Source organism: Prinia subflava, chromosome 7 (genome assembly GCF_021018805.1).
Source record: "Prinia subflava isolate CZ2003 ecotype Zambia chromosome 7, Cam_Psub_1.2, whole genome shotgun sequence".
NCBI classification, from domain to species: Eukaryota; Metazoa; Chordata; class Aves; order Passeriformes; family Cisticolidae; genus Prinia; species Prinia subflava.
In genome coordinates this window covers 17,751,764-17,777,615 of record NC_086253.1, presented here as the reverse complement: position 1 = coordinate 17,777,615, position 25,852 = coordinate 17,751,764, and the positions used below count along the sequence as shown (strand labels likewise).

The following is a 25,852-nucleotide window of genomic DNA, read 5'->3' as shown; positions in this document are numbered from 1 at the left end:
TTTCTTTATTGTAGGTGAGGTGGGACTATGCTTTGAATTTGTGCTGAGAACAGTGTTGCTGACATGGAGATGTTTTAGTTACTGCTGAGCAGTGCTTACACAGTGTCAAAGAACCTTCCTGTTTCCTGCCCCATCCCATCAGTGAGCAGGCTGGAGGTACACAAGGTATTGGAAGGAGACATGGCTGTGACAGCTGACAATTGCCCAAAAGGATGTTCCATTCCAACAGCATCATTCTCAGCACATAAAAGTGGGAGAGGAGGAAGTTTGGTGGGTAGGCTGCTGCTCAGGGTTTGGCTGGGTACCAGTGGGTTGGAGGTGACAGGTTGTTTTCATTTGCATCATTAGTCTTTCTGGGGTTTTATCTTCCTCTGTCTTTGTTATCTTTTTTCCCATCTTTTCCTTACTTTTCACAATTTTTTATTATTATATAATTTTGATTATTAAACTGTTCTTCTCTCAACCCACAAGTTTCTTTTTCACTTTTACCCCTTCTCATTCTCTCCCCATCCCACTGGTGGATGGAGTGGGTCAGTGGCTGTGTGATAGTTAAACCATGATGCATGGACAGTGGTTTTCAGATCATTTCATTTGCCATAAACAAAGGATGCTTGTTTATATCCAAGGCTCTGAATTGACTGCCTCCTTCATAATGTAATTGCTTTAGTGTGCCTTAACCACCCTATGTCAAAGTTGATTTCCAAGGCAAAACCGGTTTCTGCAAGCAAGGAGAGCCTAAGAAACAAAGAGGCCTCACACCATGTTCTCACCCAAATCTTTAGCTGCTTTTTTCAGCCCTGATGTCTGGACTACCAGGAATCATTATGCTGGCCAAACTAAGAAAGAGCCATGTGTGTAATACATCTATCTGTCCAGAGAACAGGACTGGCAAAGAAGGCAACCACCACTCAGCTCCATGGTTGCTCTGAGCTGGCAGATGAAGCTATAGCCAGTCTAACTCTAATCCATTAGAGTTGTTGGCTTGCTAGTTCTATCAGTATTATCTATTTACTTATCTATCATTATCATGGAAATTATACAGGAATTATAACAGGAATATTCACGCATGCACTTTTTTTTTCCTTCTTTGTTCCCCACTATACTTCCTATAGCATTAACACCTTGTTAACAAGAATGAGGTTGAGGTTTTTATAGATTGATGTCTGAGGAACAGTATGCCCATTGCCATGAAAATATGCCAGAATAATAACCAGCAACCTTAGAAAGTAAAGTCCAAGGCTTGGAATCTGAATGTGCTCATCAGTACAGTCTCTTGTGTTAGAGGTAACAAGTGATTTATATACCTATGTATATAAAGCTTGATTTGAGAACTGTCTTCTTAAGTTACATGTTAAGTTCTCATCAGCTACTGCCTAAATATAGTGCCCAATCTATTATCAGGGTGTAACCAGGATAACCTTGCACGTGATGTATCCATACAGCTTTAAAGCATCCTTGCTATAGATGCTCCACTGTTCCAGGTATTTGACCTCCAGGGTGACAACAATCCACAACATTTGAAATCTGACTTAGATTTCCTAAGTGCAGGTGGCATTTCAAAACTCCATGAAGATTGCTTAGATGGAGTATTGGATACTGTGGTCAGCTGGATCCAGAGGCAGTTTCTATGTAAAGGAAGAAATCAAGTGCAATCTTTTTTCTTTTGAAAGCAATGCAGTTTTTCTTGGAGCCTTCCAACCTCTGTGGTTATCACACTAAAACTGAAAACGTTTCACCCTTACCTGTGCATAGCATGAAATCTTGTGGGCTTCAGCTAAGTTGCTTCCTGACTGGAAGGTACATAAAGATGTGCAGGGAGACAGCATGAATCCAATGGTGAGCTGACCAAAGAGGCACTCACTCATTGCCTCTTATGTCCAAGGGTTCCCATCCCCCAGCCCTTCTCAATTTTCCTGTGGTAATTGGAAGATGATCATCACTGTCTGCAATGCCTTCTGCTGCATGGATATGACAGAATAGGTCATGCATTTCCTCCTTAGCTCCCATAGTATGAACTAAAGTGGCAGCTTATGGACTGATGTATTAATTTCAGCCACCACTGCACACATCCAAGGGAAGGATGCCAGATATTTTCCATAGACCACAAAGCACAGCTGATACTTGGTCACTCTTGAGTTCACTGGCACCTCGAGAGGGGATAGAAGCACAGCTACCACTAGAAGAGGTCCTTGTCTCTGGTAGAGGACAGCAAGATAGTTCCTCCAAAATATCCTCCAGAGTGACACTGTATTTGGGTCTTGGTAACATTCTTGGATTTTCAGTATTTCAGAAACTTGCCTCTGTGCACCTCTTTCCCTTCTGCAGGACTTCCACCCGCAGGTCAGCCTGGATACTGCAGCTGAAGTGTGACCTGCGCTTTGTGGCAAAACTAGGAGAGTAGCAGGTAAATCCTGTATTCCCAGCAGAAGGCAAGGAGAACTCTGGCTTTACTTTGGCAAGGTCCCCCAGAGTCAGGGACAGCTGGCGAGAGGGCCCATATCTGAGACACAGACATTTCAGCACAGGAGCAAAGTGCATCTCCTGGCTCTCTATCCCTTACATCTGGATTCATCTTCTCATGGGCATAACATGAAGTACTCATGGTTATTTTAGCCAGGTGGGTTTTAGAAGACAACAAAAATCTGGAGGAGCTCACCATATGGAAACCATTTCTATAAGTGACAGTGTGCTTTGGCCATTTCTTATTAATGTCTTTTGATAATCTCCTTCAGAAATGAAATGAACTGGGTAAGGACAGAGACTATGTAGACAAGGAACATCATTTGTAGCAACATTCACACTGTGCTCCTACTTAGGCTTCAGAGAGGCTTACTCATTAATTTGAAAATGTATCTTGGGTTAAAAATTGTAACCAAAAATGTGTATTCTGTTTTCATCTGTTGAAACCAGTTGGGAGATATTGTTCTTTATCTCTTGTAACTCTAGGGGAGAGAGAGGGCAGATGCCTTTTGTTAATGGGACAGCTGATAACACCAGATAAGGCAGGGCCTTCTTATCTCTTCCTGCACCCATCCTCCTCTGAGGGACATCACCTGTGAATGGGCCATTTAAGGCCTCTCACATGACTGATAACATTACTTTATTGCATTGTGAGATGCTCCACCCAGTGGGAAGAGCCAAAGCCTTTCCACCGGGATAAAACCAGCAATCCCAAGTACCAATTAAACTTGTTTTTCACTGAATTCTCGGAGGAACACCAGACCAATCTCAGCAGCACTGGACCCCTTTTTTTTACAGGATCATCTCTACTTCACAGAACAACACCTGTTACTCCAGGAGGACTTATTTGGACTGCTTCCAACACCCTGACAACAGGGTGTCAGGTTGTATCCCTGACTGTCAGGGTTTTCTAGGACTTTTGTTTGTTTGCTTGTACTACTGCATTTGTATTTTTTAATATTCCTAGTAAAGAACTGTTATGCCTAGTCCCATATTTTTGCCTGAAAGCTCCTAATTGCAAAATTGTAATAATTTGGAGGGACAGAGTTTTTACGTTCTCCATTCCAAGGGAAACTCCAGTTTTCCCTGACAGCTACCTGTCTTTCCAAACCTAGACAAGAGCGTAGGAAAGTCTTTCTTTGCTGACCTACACTGCATAAAACAAAACACACTTAGTAAAGTGGGATGGCTAGCTTCACTGTAAAGGTCCAAGTTTCTCTTCTCCCTTGTTTGATAAATGGCTGTCATCAGAATTACTGTGCTCCCCTAAAGCAATTAGTCCTTACTGGATCATCAAAGTATTTATCAAAACTTCAGGTGGAGTGCAATTGATCTTCATTTGGGTTGGAAGGGTTTCCTTGCTGGATTTTGGAGAAGGGATCCATCAGTGGCACACCCATCAAACAGAAGGCAGCAGGTATATCCTTGTCAGAGAGATATATGACTATGCAGAAATTCCAAGAGGTGCCAAGAAGTGCAGAGGCAGCTACTGTCACCTGGCAAAGCTGTTGGGTTTAGGAGATAGAAAGAACATTTAACCCGCCCACCTACATCAAGACTGCCATAGCCTACCTTAAAGGAATTTTAATTCAAGGATTTATACAGCTGTGGAATCCTGAAATCCTCTGAGCAATGTGCAGTGGTCTGAGATGCTCCTGGTAACAAATGGTGCTCCAGTATTTGCCACATTAAAAATCTACAGAGGAGCTATTCTAACATGATAAGTCTGATCCACCTTTTACAGAAAACTTAGCTTTAAGATAAGCAGCCTGGATCAAAAGTAATCTATCATTGTAGCTGTCACAGCATTGTGTTCATGAGCAATAGATGCACTTGAGAAGACTTTTCCATGGCAGCTCGTGATCTTATAAAATGCCTTTAGCACCAGTGAAAGGTTATTGAGCTTTGAAATACTTAATTTCAAGATTTTCTGGTGACCTGAATGGTTTGTGACCAGACATAGTACAGAAACCCTCTTTATATGTTAACCATTCTTTTGATATGTGAAAGAAGTAAATGCTCTCAGGAAAGGCAGCTTTGCTCCTCAAGACACCAGTTTCTTCTTGGTATCCAGTAATTCAAGTAAAAATAAATCCCCATCTGAACTGGAAATTCTATAAGTGGGAATTGCATTTGCAATTGCCTTCCTTCCTTCCTGGGGCAAGTATTGCAATCAAAACACCACTCATTTTGACCATTCAATGAGCAGGCAATTTTTTTCCTAATTAATCTGTTTCGTTTCCGTCCGTTTATTTTTTTCCCTACCCATTATTTATTTAAGTTAAAAGGGGCCAGTTTTTGAGCATTTTTATAAAAATGGGTACAAATTCAGACTAATCTACTGAATACAGTTGAGTTACTCTGGACTAACAGTAGTATAAATAACAGCAGAACTTGTCATGGTGTTTCCAAATTAATAAACCTAAATGTTTTCCAACTAATGAAATGGCTTGAACATGATCAAACAGATTTTGTTTTAATCTGTGAAAGAAAAATGTGTTTGCTTGACCTGTAAAGCAAGTTATGCCAAATTTGATCATGAAACAGTATTTATGACTAATTTTTAATGCACTGAAAACAACTGAAGTGGGAAATGCTGATACACTAGTGTAACTATGGCTGTGGAAATTGAACTAATGTAATAACTAAAACAAATGGGTGTAATGAAAGAATAAACCCATGGAGGCTGGTAATGCCTTAAAATGTTGTGATTTTGAGACTAATGTTTATGGAGCAAATGAAGAAAAAACTTTGCAGCTACCGCATGTGGCAGGAGTCTTTACTGACATTTGCAGGGCACCGTGTTGTGCCAGCAGTGTTATAAGGAGTGTCTAAGAGCAAGAACATCACAGAGTAATGTACTCTGATGCATAGTGAAAAAGAACTATATATGTGGACATAAAGCCCAGCATATTTCTATTGAAATTGGAACCACAGGTGATTTAAAAAATAAGCTCAGAATTTTTTTCTTGGTGACTCACTGAATCTTCCCATTCCTATATTTAAAAAATAACAAAATTCAGTTGGGGACATATATTTTTGACAGACAGCACAAGTGATGGAGTGTTGATTCTGCATATCTCTGAAAATGGAAGCAATTGTACTGGAAAGTAACACTGGACAACTGCAGAGAAATAACTTCCACAGAGAATGGTTCTGAGAATTCAGAGAATTTTGTTCTGTTTTGAAAGTATCCTTTGAATGTTAATAGATCTTCTTAAAAATCAAATATTTAAGGAAGCTTATCTTTAAAATACTACTAGAATTATGATTAGAAAACATATGAATCATTGCTATTCTATAGCACAATTAATTTTCATTGCTATGTTTGTGACCTACTTACAGAGACCACAAACACTAATCTCACTGGATAATTAAGAGTGTAAATATCATTTGTCCAGTCCCTGATGACTGGTCTTAGAAATCCAATGAGCTCTCTACATTAAACTTGCAGATAAGAAATCCTCAGTTACATATAGACTTTAATTATCACACACAACTAATGATTCTTAATACTTGGTTTCATATTTTACATTTAGAATAATACAAACTGTATTTAACATGCAATTAAATATTTTCACCCATAAATTTATTTTAGATGTAGCATTCTTATACAACAGGATGTCGATACATTGTACAAAAAAGGAAAATACATTTTTCTTCAATTTAGTCTTGGACAAAATTTTTGTAATATTTTTGTTTGTGTAAATGACATTTTCTTTAAAACTTACTGCTGACCTTCTAAATATAGATGCATATTTCAGGATTAGACCAAAGAAATTACTTTCACAATCAAGAAAATATTTGGCTAAAAGCCATCCTGATTGAGAGATAAAATAAATGTAGCAATTAAAAATCACACACATTAGTTGCATAAATTACATTGGGAGTCATAACAAATGGGAAGTGATGATACAAATAGACTGAATGTTACAAGAACACAAATTAACAAGAGAAGCAAGAGACAAGGAAAAAATCCATTACAGTGAATGATAATTTTATAAAGTATAATAGGAATAGAAGTCCCAGCAATGCTATAAGCTTATAATTATCTAAAGATAGTAAAATTGTGAATAATTATGGGGAAAGACAAAGCATTTAATTTTGAGGGTCTTCTGTTGGAAAGAAATTGGATGACATCCTTTTTTAACACGAATTGCTTTCAAATTTATCGGTAAATTGTGAATATTGTAGCCATGAATACTTGATATGTCTATATTACATGGATAGGTAAATATGCCTTCTGTCCTTAAAGATACCTCCTAGAAGTATTCCAAAGACAGACCTTGAGTCCTGCTACATGTTGATTATTAAATTATTTAAATAAAAGATAACTCAATCTTTATTAAATATGTTATAGATAGTTCCAAAGATCAAAGATCCATAACAGTAGTGCTAAAATTGTAGGAACACCAGTAAATTCCAGGAAATGTGAAGTTTGGGGTGAATCATGCAATGGGCTTCAGTAAAAGACCTCAACAGGGGGTGTCAAGGCAGTTGTTTTTGTGGTATCTTACTGTGCTGTTACCAGAACTGTTTGCTTCCTTAATCGACCTGTAACTACAGTCTGGGTACCAAGCAATCACCATGTGAGTAACTTATGTTCTTTACCTTTTTTTTTTTTCTTTTTCTTTTTTTTTTTTTTTCCTTTTTTTTTTCTAATTTAAATATCTAGAATTCAGAACATATGAGTTTCAAGACCAACTTTGTAATTTTTTTGCAATTGAAAAGCATGCAAACCTTTATAGAGAAACTGCTGAGAGCTGCTGCTTTGCACCTCCTTCTCCACTGTATAACATTTGGTCCCTCAACTTATCCCAGTTTTCTGGTCCTCCCTAATCTTTACCCCTGGACTAACTATGCATGTTTGAAAGCAATGCCAGCCAGGCAGGTCTGGTGACATATGCTGAGACAGGTGTGACATTTTGGACATGGATTTTTCCACCTATAAGGTCACCGGCTAAAACCAGCTCAACTGAACAATGATTAAAAATTTATCTCTAAGTGCTTCTGTGTGAAGGGACCAATGGAGGTATTGTTACACTAAACACTCTGGAAGCACTTTAAACCAAGAATTGGAAAAGGAATTGCTTCAGCTACAGAGGATATTTTTACACCAGGAATCATTGTACAAAAACCATTCTGTATTTAAGAATTTGTGTGCCTTACTTTGTCCTGGAGTAATGTTTGGGTGTATATAAGCCATTAGACTAATCCATGAAACCCTTATTTGAAATATTCCTGCCCCTAAATCATGCTATTATTGCACTATGGAATAATTTGCAAGCTCATCAAGAAGGCTGCAAATTGAATCAGTCCTGGAGGCCAATCAGTTGTCCCCAGGAGACAACTGAGGATCCTTCTTAGACTGGGGAAGAGCAATATAGACATAGTTGTATCTGTGGAAAACTTTTCTTGTAGATAAACATAGGATTTAATTCAAAGGAGCTATTAGCTAATACTTATAATTGATACTAATTTATTTTTAAACTGATGTCTGTAATTATTCTTATATATGTAAACCAGTCTATTTGCATAACATACACACAGAGCTACACAAAACACAGCAGCCTGAGGTTCTACATCTTCTTTTCCTGACTCACTTGGTTATCTTTAATGTTTCTTTTGATTCTTTGTAGCCTTCTCCATTCTCTTTTTTTCCTTGATGGAGACATCCTTATCCTTAATCATGCTTTCCTTACTCTTATTTTTTTTTCTTTCATTAGATTTCTTACTCCCTTTTTTGAACTTCACCTGCCCTCTTGTTTCTTCATTTTTCCAAACTCCATGAAAACAGCCTAGAAACTACTAATAATAATTGCAGATAAAAATATGGTAGGTGATGGCTAGGTTTTATTTTGACTCCCCAGTGCATCACCCTCAGGGTTCTTTGTCTCCAGGACATCTGTTACCAGCCACCTCACTCCTATAAATTTCCCTGTCAATCTTGGCATTCGGTCCATCAGTAGAGGTGATGTTTAGGCTTATGGGCACAGTCCTATCCCATTCAAACCATCAGGAACTACTGCTCTATATCCTCCATCTGCCTTTTAGTCCTTCATTCCAAGTGTCCAGCTAGCCACACGTTGTTGCACTGCAGAATCAGTTTCTTCCCACTCCAGTTTCTTCCCAGTCCCATTTTCCCTTCTCGTTTGCCATCTTTGGAGTAAATAGTGCCTCTACTGGCTAAATGCACAAACCAGTTTTGGTACACTATTGACACATGCCAGCAAAATGCTTTAAAGAGGCCACGAACTCTTTATTTTACTTGATCAGCAATAATAGTCAAAGCATGGTTATGTGCACTACTAGTTTCCTGCATGACTGTCTGGATCTAGCTTTTGAAGGGGAGTTTACTAAGCACTGGAATGTCACCTTTCTCTACAGGAAAAACTTATGTGAGCTCTCTAATAAGAACAAACAGGCTGACCCTGCAAAAGTATTGACATTTTCCACACTCTAAGCTGAAGTGAATGCTATTCACTGTAAGAATGCTATTTGGCCAGCACTTGCTGTTGTCATAGCTCTAGCAAGCCTAAGTTGCAAACACTAACTTGAGACAGTAAGAGCAAATGTGGAAGTTACCATCAGAGACTGTTCTGAGAGAGAAAACTGATGGCAAGTGGCATGGGGAAATCTGAAAAAGGGTTGCATGAAATGAGATTACTCTTCAGCATGTGGCATATCTAAAGTAAAAAAAAAATTGTACAATTTCCCCCTGCATTTGAAGAATTCTTTTTTGCAACTAGGAAATGCTTCTGTACAACATACATGACTTAACATTTGGTAAACAGGTTTTCTTCTAAACTGCCTAATTAAATTTGTCTTGGGTATAATGCAAGCATAATAAATTTCAGCTCTAAAGGTCACGTTTTGGAAACTTTATAAGCCACTCAACATCAGAAGCTTGGAAGGAGAATGCCTTCTCAGCCTTTATGACTGCCTTGCAATGCTGTAATAGCACTGGGACAGCAGTATTGCTGTAATTAAATACCTTCTGCAGCAGCCTGGAGAAGCAAAAACACTCTGGTCATCCAAGATGTGTAGCTGAGTAGCACCCTTGGGACGGAGATGTTTATAAGGGTTAACTCTTTCTTTTTGTAATGTAACAGCATCAGCTCCCACACATATGGCTCAGCCAATAAGCTTGTATTGATATAACAACTGAATTTATACATTTTATTGGTCCAAATTTTTGTATTTGTGGAGGATGGAATTCTTAAAGCTGTCTGGTAAGGGATTCAGGATGCCTATCTTTAGTCAGTTGAGACTGTTCCTCTCCTTACACTGCTGTAGTTACACTCCAAGGGCAGAGACAGTAGGATGAGATACGCCACAGTCAAAACAGCAGTTACAGTACACCTGGGGCAGAGGGGTGGCAGAGGGTTCCCATGGGATATAAGCAGCCTCCTAGATGGGCTGGAAGAGTTGGCAGAGCAGGAACATCCAAGATTGTCCCAAATGAATCCTCTTGAGCCCATCTGTCAGGATCTCATCACCACAGACACTTTGCATTAGAGAAATCTGCTACTCAGCTGCTCCTCTCTGTCTTATTAGCTACAGGTTTTTAAGCACAAATTTGAGAACAACAGGTACATATCCATATGCAATATGAGCTTCTGTGCTCTCTAAGAATTCCTTGGTGACTAAAGGACACGGCAAACTTTGGGAACTGCTGACTCTGATATCTGACATTCTATTCTATGGGAATAAACTTGCATGCAGTCACAAAATAATTATAATTAAAAATATTACAACAACATGATTTCTACAGTGTAAAAAAATAGCTGATGGGTAAATTGTATACCTTTGTCAAACAATCATCACTTTGGCTGAAAGCACTTTGGTCCTTATCCAAAATTAGAAAAAACTACCTGGCCTGCACAGCAAACTATGAAAGGAAAAAATATGAGAATAGTATGGTCTCTGGAGTGACAACACAGAAACACATTTGGAAAAATGGCTTTCATATTTACTTCCTGCATCTTCATTCTACATATCTCTATCCCACAGCATCTTGAATCTACCAGTAATATTTTCTTTTCCGTTGTCTCCTTGACCCACACTGAAGGTTTTCACTGTTGCAAGTAGAAGTTTTTAAAATCTGAGCTTATAAGTGAAGGTAAGAGGTTTAGCTGATAGCTACAACAGTCATACTCTCTGGTTTGGGCATATATGACATTGTACAATTCATACTGACCATTGAATAATACTCATACTGACATGCTTCATTGCATTTCATAGCTTGTGTTATATTCTGAGTCCAAATTTAAGGTACAAAAAGTGAGATTATACTACTGTAGTAAGTTTTTCAAAAATTAGGATTTGTTGGATTGTTTACAGCTTACCTGTGCACGTAATGTATTGAACATAAGTTGCAAACCCCAATACAGTATTTCTACATGCTACTGAAATGCAGAAAATTTCCTCAGGCCCTCCCCCCACTATATATTCATAGTTCTTATGTCTGCCAGATGGTGTGGAGCAAATTATTCTAGAACTCAGACCATGTGAATTTTAAGCAGATGAATATAGCAGTCTGTGCAGCACTTTGCCTTCTTTTATCACTGACTGTAGTGCTGGCCTGTTTGATCATACCCCACAACAAACAAATCTCATTAATCAGTGTTCTCCTTTTTTTTTTTTTTTTTTCCTCTTGGCTGCTTTTTCCTTTCTGTTCACTTATGGAGAATTTCTTTGGAAAGCGTTGCTTTTAGAAGGAGATAATTTTTTCAATCTGCTTGGTGCTTTTTTTTAAAAATAAATCTAGCTTTAAGGAGCAGTACCAGCATGATAAAACTGATCAAGAATTCAGTTCCTGTACAAATGAAACTTGGCCTGGACATCTCTGATGTAAGTTATCCACTAGTACTCCTCAGCAATTTACATCTCTAGAGTTGAAAGGGTAATGTGATTTAAAATCCATGTACTTTACATTACTAGAACTCTTACTGAAACTGCCATTAAAGATTCTGAATTATGCAATTCAAATATAGTTACTTCACCACAAATGTCAGCGACACCAGCCAAGCAATAATTCCATGATGATGCTTAATTTACTTTGCGATGACTGAACTGATCTTGAAGCACTCCTGACTTTCTGTTTTATTTTCAGTTCACAGAGTCATAAGAATATTGGTCAGAAGGGACCTTTGGAGATCATCTGGTCTAACCTCCTGTGTGACTTGGGATTCTTGCCAGTGCTAGATTAGGTTAGCTGTGGCTTTATCTGTGTAAGTCTTGAAAAGCCCCGAGGATGAAGATTTCACTGTCTGCCTGGGGAAACAATGGTACAAACCTGCTCCAGTGCTGTAGTGTCCTCCTAGCCAAGTCCCAACCTCCCTAGCTGAGATCCTTGTTACACTATCTGTTAATACGGAGGAGAGTTTTGCTTCATCACCTTTGTGACTCCTCTTCAAGAGCTGTAGCCTGCTAATAGGTTACTGCTTAGCTCTTCCTTGGCAAAGTGAACAAGCCTACCCCCCTCATTCCTAATGGCTGAGCACTCCTCCTTGATGAGCTGTCTTGGTGACCCTCAGATGGATCCTCTCCACTTTGTCCACTTCACCTTCAAAGCTGGACACAGACTGCAGATATACCCTGTGTACCTCACTGACAGTGTCTGAATGAACCACACTTCTCACTTTTCACAGCTGCCTTAGGAAAACTGGTACTATTTAATAATGTTAGCTAACAAGTTCCTGCAATAGTTTTCCTGTATTAGGACTTTGAAACATAAAAACCTTTAGTTCTTAGAGAACTATTGTGGAATGCATAATTTTTAGTACTGTGTTGGTTTTGCTTCTTGACTGTGCTGGGGCTGCTTACACTTTCAGGAAGATCATTCCTGTAGGAAGTTTATCTGGTAGCAAGAATATATTGTCCACAGTTCTCTTCCAAGGTAAGAAAGTCAATTTGCAGGTCAAGGCACTAGCAGTTGAGCATATTTCAAATAAATATTGAGCAAATATAAAGTCTGGTTTTTGTTTTCCATAATAACCTCTTTGATGGGGATGGGAAAGAGCTGAAGTTTTGAGTTTTTTTGTTTTTTTGTTTTGTTTTTTTTTTTTTTTTTGTGTGTGTGTTTTTTTTTTAATGTTGGTTGCGAGACCTAAATTTAATTATGTGGCAATTTTTTAACTTATTTCTCTCACTGAAGACCGATCCAGAAATACAGAATGAACGCTGGGAGGAACCCTTAAACTCAAAGGTACAAAACCACTGTAATAAGTGATAAAGAAACCCCTGCTTATATCTTCTTCCTAATTAGAAGTACTTGTAATATTCCAGCACAGAACTGGTTTATGGAGCTGCTAACAACAGCAGCGGATCTATCTGAATTGAGATGAAAGCTGATGGAAGAAATCAAAAATACAGTGCAGCAGCTCAGTGCGACAGACCACACTAAGAAATGGGCAGGAAGGAAGAAGCACCAAGAGCAGCATTACTGCAGACTGGGATCTGTTGCATCACAGGCATCTCAAAAGAAAATAGGATGGAACTCAGAAAGCTGCCTTCACTGAACAACAGCAAGGTCAGAGTTAAGGCTAACACTTTCTGATCTTGTCTCAGTTTAGAGTAACTAGATTTAAGTGGCATTTAAGACTAGGACTCTTTCTTTTCCTGTTTCTTCTTTCTTTCTTATTCTCACTTGCCTCAATGACAGAGTTGCATTCCACATAGCATCTGGACTCATCTCCTGGGAAATCTGTGGTATTGTACCTAGAACATATGGCTGCTTTGCTCTTTCCCTCACCAAAGTTTCATCTGCAACCTTCTTTCTAAATTTGTGATATATTCTTTTCCCTCCAATGAAATATTAATTCTGCTCCTCCCTTCTTTGTCATTTAGAGTTGGTAGCTTGCAAATTACTTGTAATTAAAAGTAAATGTAGGTTTGTGGGTGTACCTACACAGCCTGTGCGAGCCTGCATAGCAGAGAGGACTGCTGAGGACAGGCAGAGCCACCAGCCATATGTATTTTAGAAATCCAGGATAACAGAGGAACACTGGAAAAGAAATGGGTCTGATGTTTGCAATTTCATACCAGTGTGCTGGTAAAGACACACAAGCTTCCACATTAAATGGTTGATGGGGGGCTTTAAGCCAAAAAAGGCGATAACTTTCCTTTTCTTTAGGTGGTTTGTCTTTCAGTCTTACTTCCTGTGACTCTTTGTCTTCACTTTAAATCTTTATCCCTTTAGAAAGTCTGAGAAGAGGTTTTGTTCAGAAGGTTGGATTTTTCTTCTCCTTTCTCCTGTTTCCTCTTCTCTTTCTCTTTCTCTCCCTGTCAACCCTTATGTTCTTCCCTCTCTTTGCCACTACTGTTTTTTTCCCTCGGCATTCTCATCTTTTATACATTCTGCTCTTTTTCCTATCCCCTGGGGGAACAAAATGTTGGAACTGAGACAGACCTAGAGAAGCAGTGTTCCTCCAGGGAGCATCCACATGATAGCCATGAGCAGAACTGGATGATTTTATGAATGCAAGTGTGCATAGGACAAACTGCAACTTCCTGCTGAAAGAAATTAATATTTTGCATACTGACCCTATGAAATAGCACGATTTTTGGATCAATTCAGCAGAAGTTTTTGGAAGCAGTGACAGCAACTCAGTCTTAACTATGGTGGAATTACCACAGGAATGTGATTTGCTTTTAAGATAGGACAAAGCAGATTATGGACGTCTCTTAGCTATTTCTTAGTATTAGCTACTGAGAACTTTTTAATTCACAAGTATTAATCACTGTGGCATTAAACCAGGGTGACATTTACTCTCAATCACGATAAAGACAGTAAATGCTGTGGTTAAAAATAAAGCTACAACAGACCACCTGCAGAATCCATACTGGTTGTTGTGCAGCAGTATTCATAAATTACAAAGCAGCAAACTTCTCCTAGATCCATCCTGGGGATCAGAAGACATTATTACCATCAGCTTCATAGCAATGTCCCTCTGCTGGACTGTTAATACTTTCCTGCTCCCATAATCTTTCAAGAAAGCAATTTATCTAAGTGTTCCCTAAGTCATTTCTGTCCAGATTAGAAAGGTTAACTTAAATCAATGCAAAAATCAGGTCTTTGTTAGTGCAGTTTATTTAACAAAAGTAAATCAAAAAGCTTACAAAAACTACACCTTATGGGAGGACTTTAGAGTTAAAGGATGTGTAGGAGGGACATTAGAGCTTTCTTTTGTATGAATATCTGTAAATGGACAGTCTTATTCTTGTTCTGTTTATTTTAGGGGTTTCTTTTGAGTGTCCAAACAGATACACTGTTAAAAAGATGAGTACATACAGCCTCATTTGTTTTTAAATCCTCTACCAGGTCCCCAGTGTTTTACCTATGTCTTGGAGGATTTGAAATATTTTTTCCTACTTTGCTGTTCCCAGATTGAAATACTTCCCTGTGGGATACTGCATGCTTTTCATAGAATATGAACACTTTTAAGAGGATATTTGTACTGAAGATTCAGTCCTTACCCCATCACTCTCCCACACAAGGTGCTTAGCAGCACTGCCTTCTTGTAAAGGAAATTATATTCTCAAGGATTCTCCAGCATAAATTTGCTTCCATTTAATTAGTTTCCACTGGAATCGATGAAAAATTAAGCTAATGTCAAATATCTGAATATTTTTGCAGAAAATGCTGAATGGGTGGAGCTAATCTGATTCATGGAAATGTATCCAAATCAAACAAGATGTCACTTTCATGGGGGATCAGTCATGTTGGATATAAAAATGCATAGTAAAAAATTGCTTCTAGAAAAAAATTGTAAATACAATTCTTTGATCCTGATTCTCCAAAGACATAGTCAAGTACTGAACTTCATTCACTGTGAGCATGTCAGACTGCTATGTCATGGACTTTTTCAGGCAATCTGGCAGTGGACAGTGTCCTGTCTCCAGTTGCTTGTCTGTGTCTCTATGCTACTCCATCTGTTGTCCTTGTTGGGAAACCAAACAGGCTAAGAAACTCTCTTTATGTTGTTGTTGCTAGGTTGGTTTTTTAGCCATGTCAGTTTAACAGCCTGATGCATTGCATGATTATCTCAACAACGGTGCCATAGTGAGGGAGAGGGTACTGCAGAGCAGTCAGCATCAGGAAGGTCAGGGACTGCTTAGGTCAGGGACTGCTTAGGTCATGCTACAGCACAATCTTGAAAAGCCTCATTTACTCGGGGAACGACTTGCTGCATATTAAACATAACATAAGAATGGTCTGTGTGTTAGATATTGTGTGTACCTTTTCACAAAAAGTACTTTAAAGAAAATGTTTAAGTTGCAGAAGAAATCATACCTTTACCGGTGATACCTCCCTTCCGATTACAGTAATAGTAAAGTGCTGCTATCATCGTGGAATTTCACATTCATATAGTTCATGAAAATACTATACATGATGCTATATGAGACTGTACACAACAGAATGGTATTACACATTCTTAGAACACAAACCCAAGTTTGAGTCAGCATTGCTTTATTTTGGCCATGTGGTCTGAATAAAATCCAAGAAGCACAGATGAGTCCCAGCCATTCTCGTTTCTGGAGGAATCTCCTACAATATGGAAATGTTTACTGATGATCAAGATGGGACCCAAGAAAATGATGTCTGGAAGCAAGGGGCAGCCTTCAGAACAAACTATCTGCTTTGCAGTCCGGGCCCAAAGAGTCTGAACAAGACTTTGGCAACAGCATGTCCCCCACCATCCTCTTTCCCGGTACCTTCCAGATCTGGGCAGGAAGCAGCACTTACATAATAAACCCAACCTGCACATGCATAGATCAGCTGTGCTGTGTGCCTATGGCAGGCCCAGTTACGAGACAAGAAAGAGGCCATACACATAGCTCACCTTTGCAAAGGCAAAATACATAGAAAACAAGGTCACCACTACTCTAATTACAAAAATTAGCCTAAGGGCACATAAGACAATTCTTGTTTCAACCTAGTTATGACTGTTATAATTTTAATAAATGCTGCAGGTATAACATTCTCTGTTTTTGCAGCTGAGAGACAAAGTTGCTCTATCTAAAAAGGTCACTCACCAGAGCATTGTGTTGGTTTTTCATGTTTACGAGGAGAAGCTCTAGCAGCATCTTCTCCTTTACCTTTGGGAACAGTCTTGCTCATTAGAGAGGACATCATTACATTCACAGGGCGACAGTTTATTAATCCCCAAGTTCCCCCCCAAACCTCAGTGTCTTCTTTCAGCTTCTTTAGGAGACTTACACTGGTTTTCAGGTGATACTAAGGTTGTTACTCCCAGATGGGGGCTGGCAGTAGAAAAATGATGCACACTAATAAAATAACCTTGCTTCTGCAAGGCTGGGGGTTTATGATAAGAAGCTGTAAAGAGGAAGGTTACACAGCTGCAGAAGTTTAAGTGTGTTTTCAGTGTTTTCATCCACTGCTGAGGATTTTCCTGCAAGTGGACTTTTAATACAGTTGGAAGAAAAAGACTTCATCATATGGGGAAAGAATAAGTAAGGCCATTTGTTAAAAATGGCACCCAGCTGGGTTAAGGTACGACTGTTAATGTTTAGGGTTTGTTACAGACCAGTTCCAGGATATGATGGATTTTTAGTGTGCTTAATTTTCCATGGCTATTATTTTGTAATTTAGTCTGGAACTAATTTTGAAAATAAGGATTAATATTTACCACTTTATGTTAGTAGCCCATGAGGTACAGGTTATTAGATCACCTGTCTCACTGCTCCTTAGCTTTTTTGTAATTTTAGCTTGTTGAAACTGTGAATGCTCTATATAGATGGCAGGAACTAAGCACATAAATTTCCTAATAATTTAGCACATACTCAAAGTGAAAAGGTACCACTGGTAGTTCCAGCATGGCTAATCTTAGGCACGAATATGAATGTTTTAAAGACAGAACTTTTTTAAAAATAGTCTTAAGGAGCTAATGCAATAGTGAATAAGAAAGAGATCATTGTACTCAACACAAAAGGAATGAAAAATTCATACTAATGTAGTCATTTTCCCTTCTGCTGATGTGAAAAATTTGTAAAGAAAATTCAAGAAAGAATCAGACTCCTGCAAAAGAAGTGCCAACTGAAAAACTTGCATTGGCTCCTTCTTTAATATTCTAGCACAAGGTCAAACAACATGCTTGAAATTGTGATCTTCTCTGGCCTTTAACAGTTCTTTGTGAAATAGCTACCACTTCCTAAAAACACCTTATATTTAGGGAACTTCTCACAAGATTTCAGACTTGGAATAGAAAGTGGTTAGATTTTAAGGAATTTAAAAGATAAACTGCCTTCACACGCAACATATTAGCTTTTAGTTTCAGATGTTTTCAAATGCAGAAGGCATTAAACAATGCCACTTTAACCATGAAGACTTGGAAGTTATGAGAACAATGCAAGAATTCTGTGTAACTCACGTAAATTAGATCTATAATTTAATTTACTTGGGGGTGATAGTTTGCTTTTACACTATCTCTTTGATTTCTATTCAAAGCACATAATGAATACCTGCTCTTGCATGGTTTCTTTGAGGGGATTAAAGGTGATCATAAGGCCTTAACAGGTGACTGAGGGGCTCAGAATAGCAGCTGGTTGTCAACAATATGTTTCCTTCTATATAATGGGGTTTGTTTTAAAAAGTGATTTTTTTTTTACTCTGGTTAATGTTCTAGTAGATACAAAAGCTGCAATCTTTCTCTTCTCTTCTCTCTCTTCCTCTCTCTCTCTTTCTTCTTCTTTATGAAACTTTACTGAAGTCATTCAGACCTTTCTGACCTGCAGGTTAAGTCACAGTGATGTGTTCTATATGGGATAACATTTATTAACCATTCACAAAATTCAGACGTGTCTCTGTATGGCTGATAAAGTTTGCTGTCACAGCAATAGGGCTGTTGCCATGCTATCTTCCTACAGTGTACTTCCCAGAGCAATTCAAAGTCCTGATTTATATATACTTGAAGTGTTGCAAAGTTTAGCTTCTGTAATTACAGAGAAGCTGCCTCTTTTCTGCACTGCAGAAATTGAGATCAGTTCATGTATTCATCTTCATATTTTTAATTTGAACGATGTGGAAGTCTGACTTTTTAAACATACTCTGATTGTGGGTTCTTGTCTCAAGGATTCTTTCCCTGATGATATGACAGAATGTGAGGATAATATCCATTTATCCACATGGGCTTGGTGGGGGAGGATGTAATGAGAGCTTGTCTGTGATAACCATGTGCATTTAAGACTCCTGGATAATTTTCTTAGGGTATTATCCATTTTTATATACATACATAAAATTTTTAAATGGTGATCGCAATTACAATTATCATAAGTATTTTATTTTAATATTTTAATTCATTTGCAGGAAATTTTTCATACAATGTTTTGTATATCTATAAAAAATAGGGGTTGCGCTTGTTTCTGAAAGGAAACTATTAAAAAGAAAGTGGCAGCACAAGTGTGTCTATGGCATTGGGAGCATGTACAGTCAGTAGCTTAGGGTCTTCTGCAATCCAGCCAGTCATAAAAGAAGTACATATTACACAGGTTTTAGGGCTCTAACACACACCTTTTAGAAGATTTAACCTTTCTTAGCTGTCAAACACTATGCCCAGTATTATGGCTTCCACTGCAACAGAGGTTTGTGGTTTCACTTCACCATCCCCTGTTTTAGCTTAAGCCAGTGAAGAAGGTGACTAAGAAGCTAGGCTGGATAGATCTCATGTGCTTTACAGACTCGGTAATCTCTAGAAAGAGGTGAAGCAATCGGCCTCAGGCAATAATAACGCAAATTGTGACACTATGACACTAGACTTCTCTGTCAGAAACCTCACACCACCCACGTGAGGGTTCCAGGCCTTTGAATTACAGCTGGTCTGAGACTCATGTTTATTCCTTAAGAGAGAAGGCCATGCACAATCAGGAAAAAAAAATAGACATGATGTTATTCCCCATAGCTATTGTTTCAGTTTTAAGTGTTGATGCTCTTTTCAGCCCAAATAGCATAATAAATATGCCCATGCCAAATGTAAAGAAATATTCACTGGAAGTTGGCTAGGAGGATTTTGACAACAGTAATTTTAAAATTAGGGTAAGAAATAGAGGGTAGAAGCCTAGATAGTCAATTGGAAGCTCATACAGATGTGTCCTGTTTCAGCAACCCAAGATTTTTACTTTTATAAATGGGTATAAAAGGCCTTGGGGGGGGGAAATAAAAACCTTTTTTTAACAAATGCCTCTGAAAAGGCAGAAAATATGCTTAAATGTGCCCTATTTTACATATTTCTTTCATCCTTTAGGCTTTTGACATAATGCTTATCACTTTGCCATTATGTCAATTTGTGCTTACCAGTCTTTTTTTCTCTTGTCTCATCTTATATTTAGGCTATGATCCTGTAAACACTTACCTACATGCTTAGTTTTGCTACTCCTTCCTTGTTAATCCCTTTGAAGTTAAAAGGATTATTTGCATTAGCAAAATAAGGCATGTGTGTGCTTTCAGGAGGAAGTTCTTATGTTGTAAACCCTTTGGGGTGGGACCAGATCAGTTATTATGCAGTCAGATAGCTCAAAGCACGGTTGGGTGGAAGATGAGTTCAAAAAGTTTGTGAAGTTAACAATTGCTTACAGAGTGAACTGGTTTGTGGGATATGCCTGGGGCATAGCACATGAGTAGTTGCTCACCCCAACAATTTTCTTCCTCTCTTTTCTGCATTTGTTGCTGAACTGTAGCCTCAGATTTCATACCAGCTGAGACACCTGGTTTTTTCTTACCTCCTAAAGCAGAAACTTCCCTGATATTTGCTATAGGGTAATCTAGAGCAAGACCATAAGCAGATTTATGCTGGTGTGCATGATGAGGAGAAATAAAGATCTGAGACAGCTGCAGAGTTCTCCATGCTCCCATTGTTGCACTCCTGCAGCCTTCTCAGAACCTCCCAGCACTAGCTTGTCATCCCAACTAATGCATGTAATGCTTTTATATTCTTCCCATTTTTCCCACTTTCCAGGGAGACCTAGCCACTATTTTTTCCCTCCTAAATGACTTCAATAAACACTTGCTTTTGTTTAAGATAGACATAATTTAAAACTCACTTGGAAAGATGTGCAGAAAGTCTCCCCTTAGCTGCATTCAGCCAATGCAGCTCTGTGTAGACTACCATAGCACAACAACTAAGCTTGAGATTTGGGATAGAGCGAATTACTGTGTAGTGTTTATCCTCTGGAAACCGCCCACATACAAATGCCAGTGGTTTATGTAGTATAACTTTAGAAATTAATTCCAGCTTCACAGGAAAAGTTCAAACTCCAGTTTCCAGGAGTTGATATTTTGGTTGATAACGTTAAGCAGAAAACTCTTATTTTTATTACACTAACATCTAGAACTCTAGTAGAGCTGTGTGTGTCGTTTTGGCATATTATCTAAAACTAGGGACAGAAATGTTCTTCTATTAAAGAAAATAACCTATAGACTTGTCTACATTAAATATTTTAATAGCTATATTAAAGTAATTCCAGCAAACCTTTGGAACATGAATCTATGGACAGAGCCCCACTTGCTGAGCTGGCTGTACTTGTGAAACAGGTCACTGCTGCTAGGTGATGTTTCCTGACTACTTTCAGGTTTGTTTGAGCCATTTATGTGACCGTACCCTTGCTCCAAGAGTCAGGTAGCAGGAGCGAGTGCTCATTAGAGTAACCGAGCGAAGTTGTAATCTCGAGCACGACTGTGAAGAGGAACAGGGAGAAAGCATTGGTGAGGCTGCACCCCAAGTACTATGTGAGGTGCTGGAGTGTGATCAGAGGAGGGCGGAAAGCTTGTGAAAGGTCTAGAAAACATGTTTTATGGGGAACGGCTCAGGGAGCTGGGGCGGTTGTGCCTGGAGGAGGCTCAGGGGGAGCCTCATGGCTCCCCACAGCTCCCTGACAAGAGCCTGTAGCCAGGTGGGATCTGGTCTCTTCTGCTGGGCCTGCAGCGAGCGGCCAGAGGAAATCGACTCAAGCTGAGACAAGGGAGATTCAGATTAGACATTAGAAAAACATCTTTCAGTGTTAGGGTGCTTAGGCACTGGAATAAGTTGCCCAGGGAGGTGGTGGAGTGACCATCCCCGGAGGTGTTCAAGAGGTGCTTGGCTCTGGCGCTGGGCGATGTGATTTCGTGGTTCCAGCGGTGGCAGTGCAGGGTGGACGGCTGTGCCGGACGATCTGAAGCGCCTTCCCCGCCCCCGGTGATCCCACAACCCCGATCCTTTGCCGGCCTTTGCCGGCCGCGCCTCAGCGCGCTCCCCTCGCGCCGCCGCGGGAGCGCGCGGGGGGCGGGGCCGCCGGGCGGGCGCGCAGGGGAGGCCTTGGCCACCGGGCGCGCGCGCCAGCGCCTCGCGCGGTCCCGGCGCTTCCTTCCGGCCGCCATTTTGTCGGCCGTGCCTCGCCGCTCGGGGAGGGAGCGCAGAGCGCCCGCCCGCCGCACCCGGACGGACCGACCGCCACACGGACAGACCGACCGCCCGCCGTCGCCATGTCCAAGCGCCACCGCCTCGATCTGGGCGACGATTACAGCTCCAGCAAGAAACGCACCACCGACGGGTGAGGGGTGGCGCGGGCGGCGGGGCCCGCGGCGGGGCGGGTGGAGGGATCGCGGCGGCTCCGGCGCCATCCGCTCCCCATCCCCGGCTCCGGCCGTCCCTCCGGGGCTGGAGTTCCGCGGGGCGCGGTGCGGCCGCCGTGCGAGGCGAGGACGGGCTGCAGCGACGCCGCATCGGCCGAGCAGGCCCCGAAGCCTGGCGGCTCCCCGGAGCGCTGGGCCTGGCTCGGTATCGGCCGCCCCGCCGGGCGGGCCCCTCGCGGGGGCGGATGGCGGCGGGAGCGGGCGGGAGGGCCTCGTGCGGCGGCGCCCGGAGGGGGAAGGGAGGCGGGCGCCGGCCCGGACGCCTGGGCCGCTGGGCTGGGCTGGGCGGGGGTGGCGCGCTGCTAGGCCCGCGCCCCCGCGCCACGCTTTGTTTGCAGTTTTTCGCCTTTATATTTATATTCACTCTTCCCACTCCTTCTCCCCTCTTCCTTTGTATTTGTTTACTTATTCCCTGGCTTGAAGGGTCTGGCAGGCGTGGGCCTAGAGGTGAGCACGCGGTTTGTGCAGCCCGTGTTATTCGTGCGTGCACTGGTGGGAGCGGTGTTCCTTTGTTAACCGCTTCCACCGAGTCAACCTCGGTGGTGTGCTTGGCTTGAAGTAAGAATCCATGGTGGGGTGGGCTTTGAGGTAGGGGCAAGGGAATGTTTGTTTTTTTTCTTGGTTTAGCGAAGGCTGACGTTTTAGGACTGTACTGCACATACTTTAGCATATTTTTGTTGAGGTTAATGTGATTGCAGGAACACAGACAATGCACTGGTCCTGTCCTTAATTTTAGCATTACTTTAGAGCTTTCTTAACATAATATTTTCCCCTGTAATTGGGCAAGAGGAGGAGGAAAGGCAGGCGGCTCTTTCAAGTAAATTTCTGGAGTCTCAAGGAGTACAAAGAAGTGCAGTATTTATCTAGTCTGGCCTTCTTTATGGACCACAGGAGGCTTCTGTGAATTAAACAATTACTTAAGTCCATGAGCATTGTTTTGGACTGTTTATCTAAGAAAGATCCTTCAGTTTGTTCTCAAAGGTTACAATAACCTCTTAAGTCCAATGTAGCAGTTAAAATTCACTGATAAACAGGCTTTGCAAAACTTTTCTTTTTTTGAGGTGAGCTTGTACAGCTTCAGTTTTTAGCCCCTAGATTTTGATGCATTTTTCTCCAGTAAACAAAATAAACGTTTATTACTCGACTCTTTTTTTCCTGTCTGTAGGATCATCATAATCATATTTTTTTAAAGCTGGTGAGCTATTTATCTCAGTTAATGCATTTTTGTTGGATTTCCCAGAGACTGATACAGTTCCTCTGAGTCTACAGAACAGTTGTACATATACAGCTTTTCTGTATATAGAGTCTTTTGTAAAATTATCCAGTGGTTATGTCAGAACTGGGCATTATTTAAGTGTGGTACGACTGTTACAGCTGCTTGTAGAGATAATCACAGGTCAGTATTTCCTTGTTTGTATGTTGGCGGGTTTTACAGTTTTGGTGTGGCTTTGTCATTGTTTTTACTGATCATGTAATGTCATTCTGAACTCTTAGTCTTACCATTTTGTATGTACTGCAATGAGTTCCCACTAGTGTTGAACTAGAAGACATTGACCTTTATGGCACCTGAAAGCTGGAGCAGTGCTGGGCTTGTGCCCCTTCTTTGTCCCCTCCTATGCTGGTAAAAACATTAAATGGTATAGGACTGACAAGAACTCACTGTAAGCATAACTACTGAGAATGGTTAGTTCTTAGATGACCTGAAATCTTAATTCATGTAGCATGAGTCATGCTAATGTTACATGATTGGTTTATTTTAGAATAGTTTGGTTTTACAGTTTATGCAAGGCCATAAGGAGGATGCGTGGAGTCTTGTCAAAAGCGTGTGTGTACCTGTCTTCCCCTGTGCTGAGAGTGCATTTGTGCAATCTAAGGTGATTTTGGAGCTGGATTAAGCTGGATGAGCTGCTTGCATGGTTACCATTTCACATTCAGAACATAGTGTGTCTTGCATCCGAACTGGACTACCTGACAAAACACGAAAGTTACTTGAAGTGAATGTGTATTTTTTAGTTCCTCTTTAGTGGAGGCCTCATTGGTGTGGGTGGCTCTGCATGGCAGCAGTGCCCCATCGGCCCTACTTGGCCAGCAGGTTTGGTGTAACCTCACACATCTGCAGGACATCTGTTTTCTTCCAGACTTGAAGTATCATGAAGTAAAAAATATTTTGGAAAAAGAGGAATTGTATGGAAGGTTTTTGGTTACAGTGTTTCTGTGAATCACATACATAGTATTTTAAAATATATTAATTTCTTTTCAAATATATTTGAGTTGTGTAACATCAGAGATAGTGATTTAGTGGGATGTATCATTCAGACTAATTGTACTTGGTTGATTTCTGTATAGAACAACATCCTTCAGCTGCATTGCCTTTTTTGCATCAACTGTTGGTGTGTTTAGTAATGGGGAAGAACAGGGATGATCTGTTAGATGGGCTCAAACTTTCACTGTGATGATCAGTGGTTTACCTTGAGTCCTTTGCTTCTGTTTTTATTTTTATATGCTTTTACCAAAAAAACTCTTATTTAGTGATTGCTGTAGTGTTTTTGTGTTCCTATATGTTACACGTGTGTGAGTGTAAGGAAGTGAAAGCAAATAGCAGACCAGACTTTTTAACTTAAAAGCAGAGCTAAGAATCCCAACCCCTGTCCGGTCATGGAGGCTGTTACGGGTTTCAGGTAAAAGACAAATGTGATTAAATTAGTATTTTACTGTTAATTTTTGTGTTCGAGTTCTGTTTACTCTGTGCAATAATGAAAAAGCAACTAAAATGTGACAGTTGATAAGTGAAGAGCTGCCAAGCCACATTTTTAAAAAGTTAAGGAAATCAATATGGCAGCATAATTGTCATTCCTCTTCCTGCTTGTTGACCAAGGGAGTGTGTGTCTGCTAAGCTTCGGTAATAAGGGAGGCTGGTAAACAGTTTTAGGGAAAGAAAGTGTTGCTGTGTGATTGTAAGCGTTAGAGAGTAACTTTGAAGGCATGTTGTATGTTGTGTGGTTTCTGTGGTAGGATCTACTTGTTCCTGCATCTCTTGCTTTTTGAAAACAATAAATAGACTCAACTCCTTTTATTAACATGTGAATAACTTCTTTCTTCTGAAATATACATAGAGCTTGGTTGGTTTCCTTTCTATTTGTACAGTTAAAAAACTGTAAGAGTTCAGTGAAAAAACAGAGAAATGGGGGATTAATGACACTTTTCATGATGGATTGTATTTGTAGTCCATTTAGTTCACCTTTTGTTCATGAGGTTGTATTTTTGTTGTAGCCCACACAAGTAGCTACCAACACCGAAAATAAATGCTACGAGGGAGTGTTCAGGAGTCCAGAGCAGAGATACTGATCTAAGTTCAAATTAATGCTGGTGAGAAGGCTGGTTCTTCACAAGGCTGGTGAAATGCTTACACTGACCCATGGGAAGGGTTAGGCAGCAGTGGGGATCTGTTCATTTCAGCACTAGGGCTGCTTCATGGGGCCTGAAGTGTATGGGAAGGTACAGTTGATGGTGTGCAATGCAGAAGCTGCTGGCATGATACTGTGTAGGTGAATGGTTGTGGAAGAGATTTTGTTGGTGTGGTTTAGTGACACTTTAACTGGATAGCAGTGGGCATTTAAGTCCTTTAGAAACACACATACACAAAAGAGTGCACAAAAAACCCAAACCAAACCTGCACATTAGGAGTGTGACTTACTTCACCTTTAGTGAAGTGTGTTGTTACATTTTACCCTGGCTTTACCGTTCTTGAATTGCCTTTATACC

General features: G+C 40.3%; 1 protein-coding gene across 1 annotated transcript in view; it reads left to right on the top strand.

The window, feature by feature from the left end:
- The first annotated feature begins 21,811 nt into the window (after window positions 1-21,811).
- The window catches only part of DHX15 (DEAH-box helicase 15), a 45,445-nt gene continuing 41,404 nt past the window's right edge, over window positions 21,812-25,852 (top strand). The window contains exon 1 of the mRNA XM_063401714.1: window positions 21,812-22,008. Coding sequence (XP_063257784.1) covers window positions 21,941-22,008 — 68 coding nt within the window. The 5' untranslated portion in view covers window positions 21,812-21,940. The remainder of the gene's footprint in view (window positions 22,009-25,852) is intronic.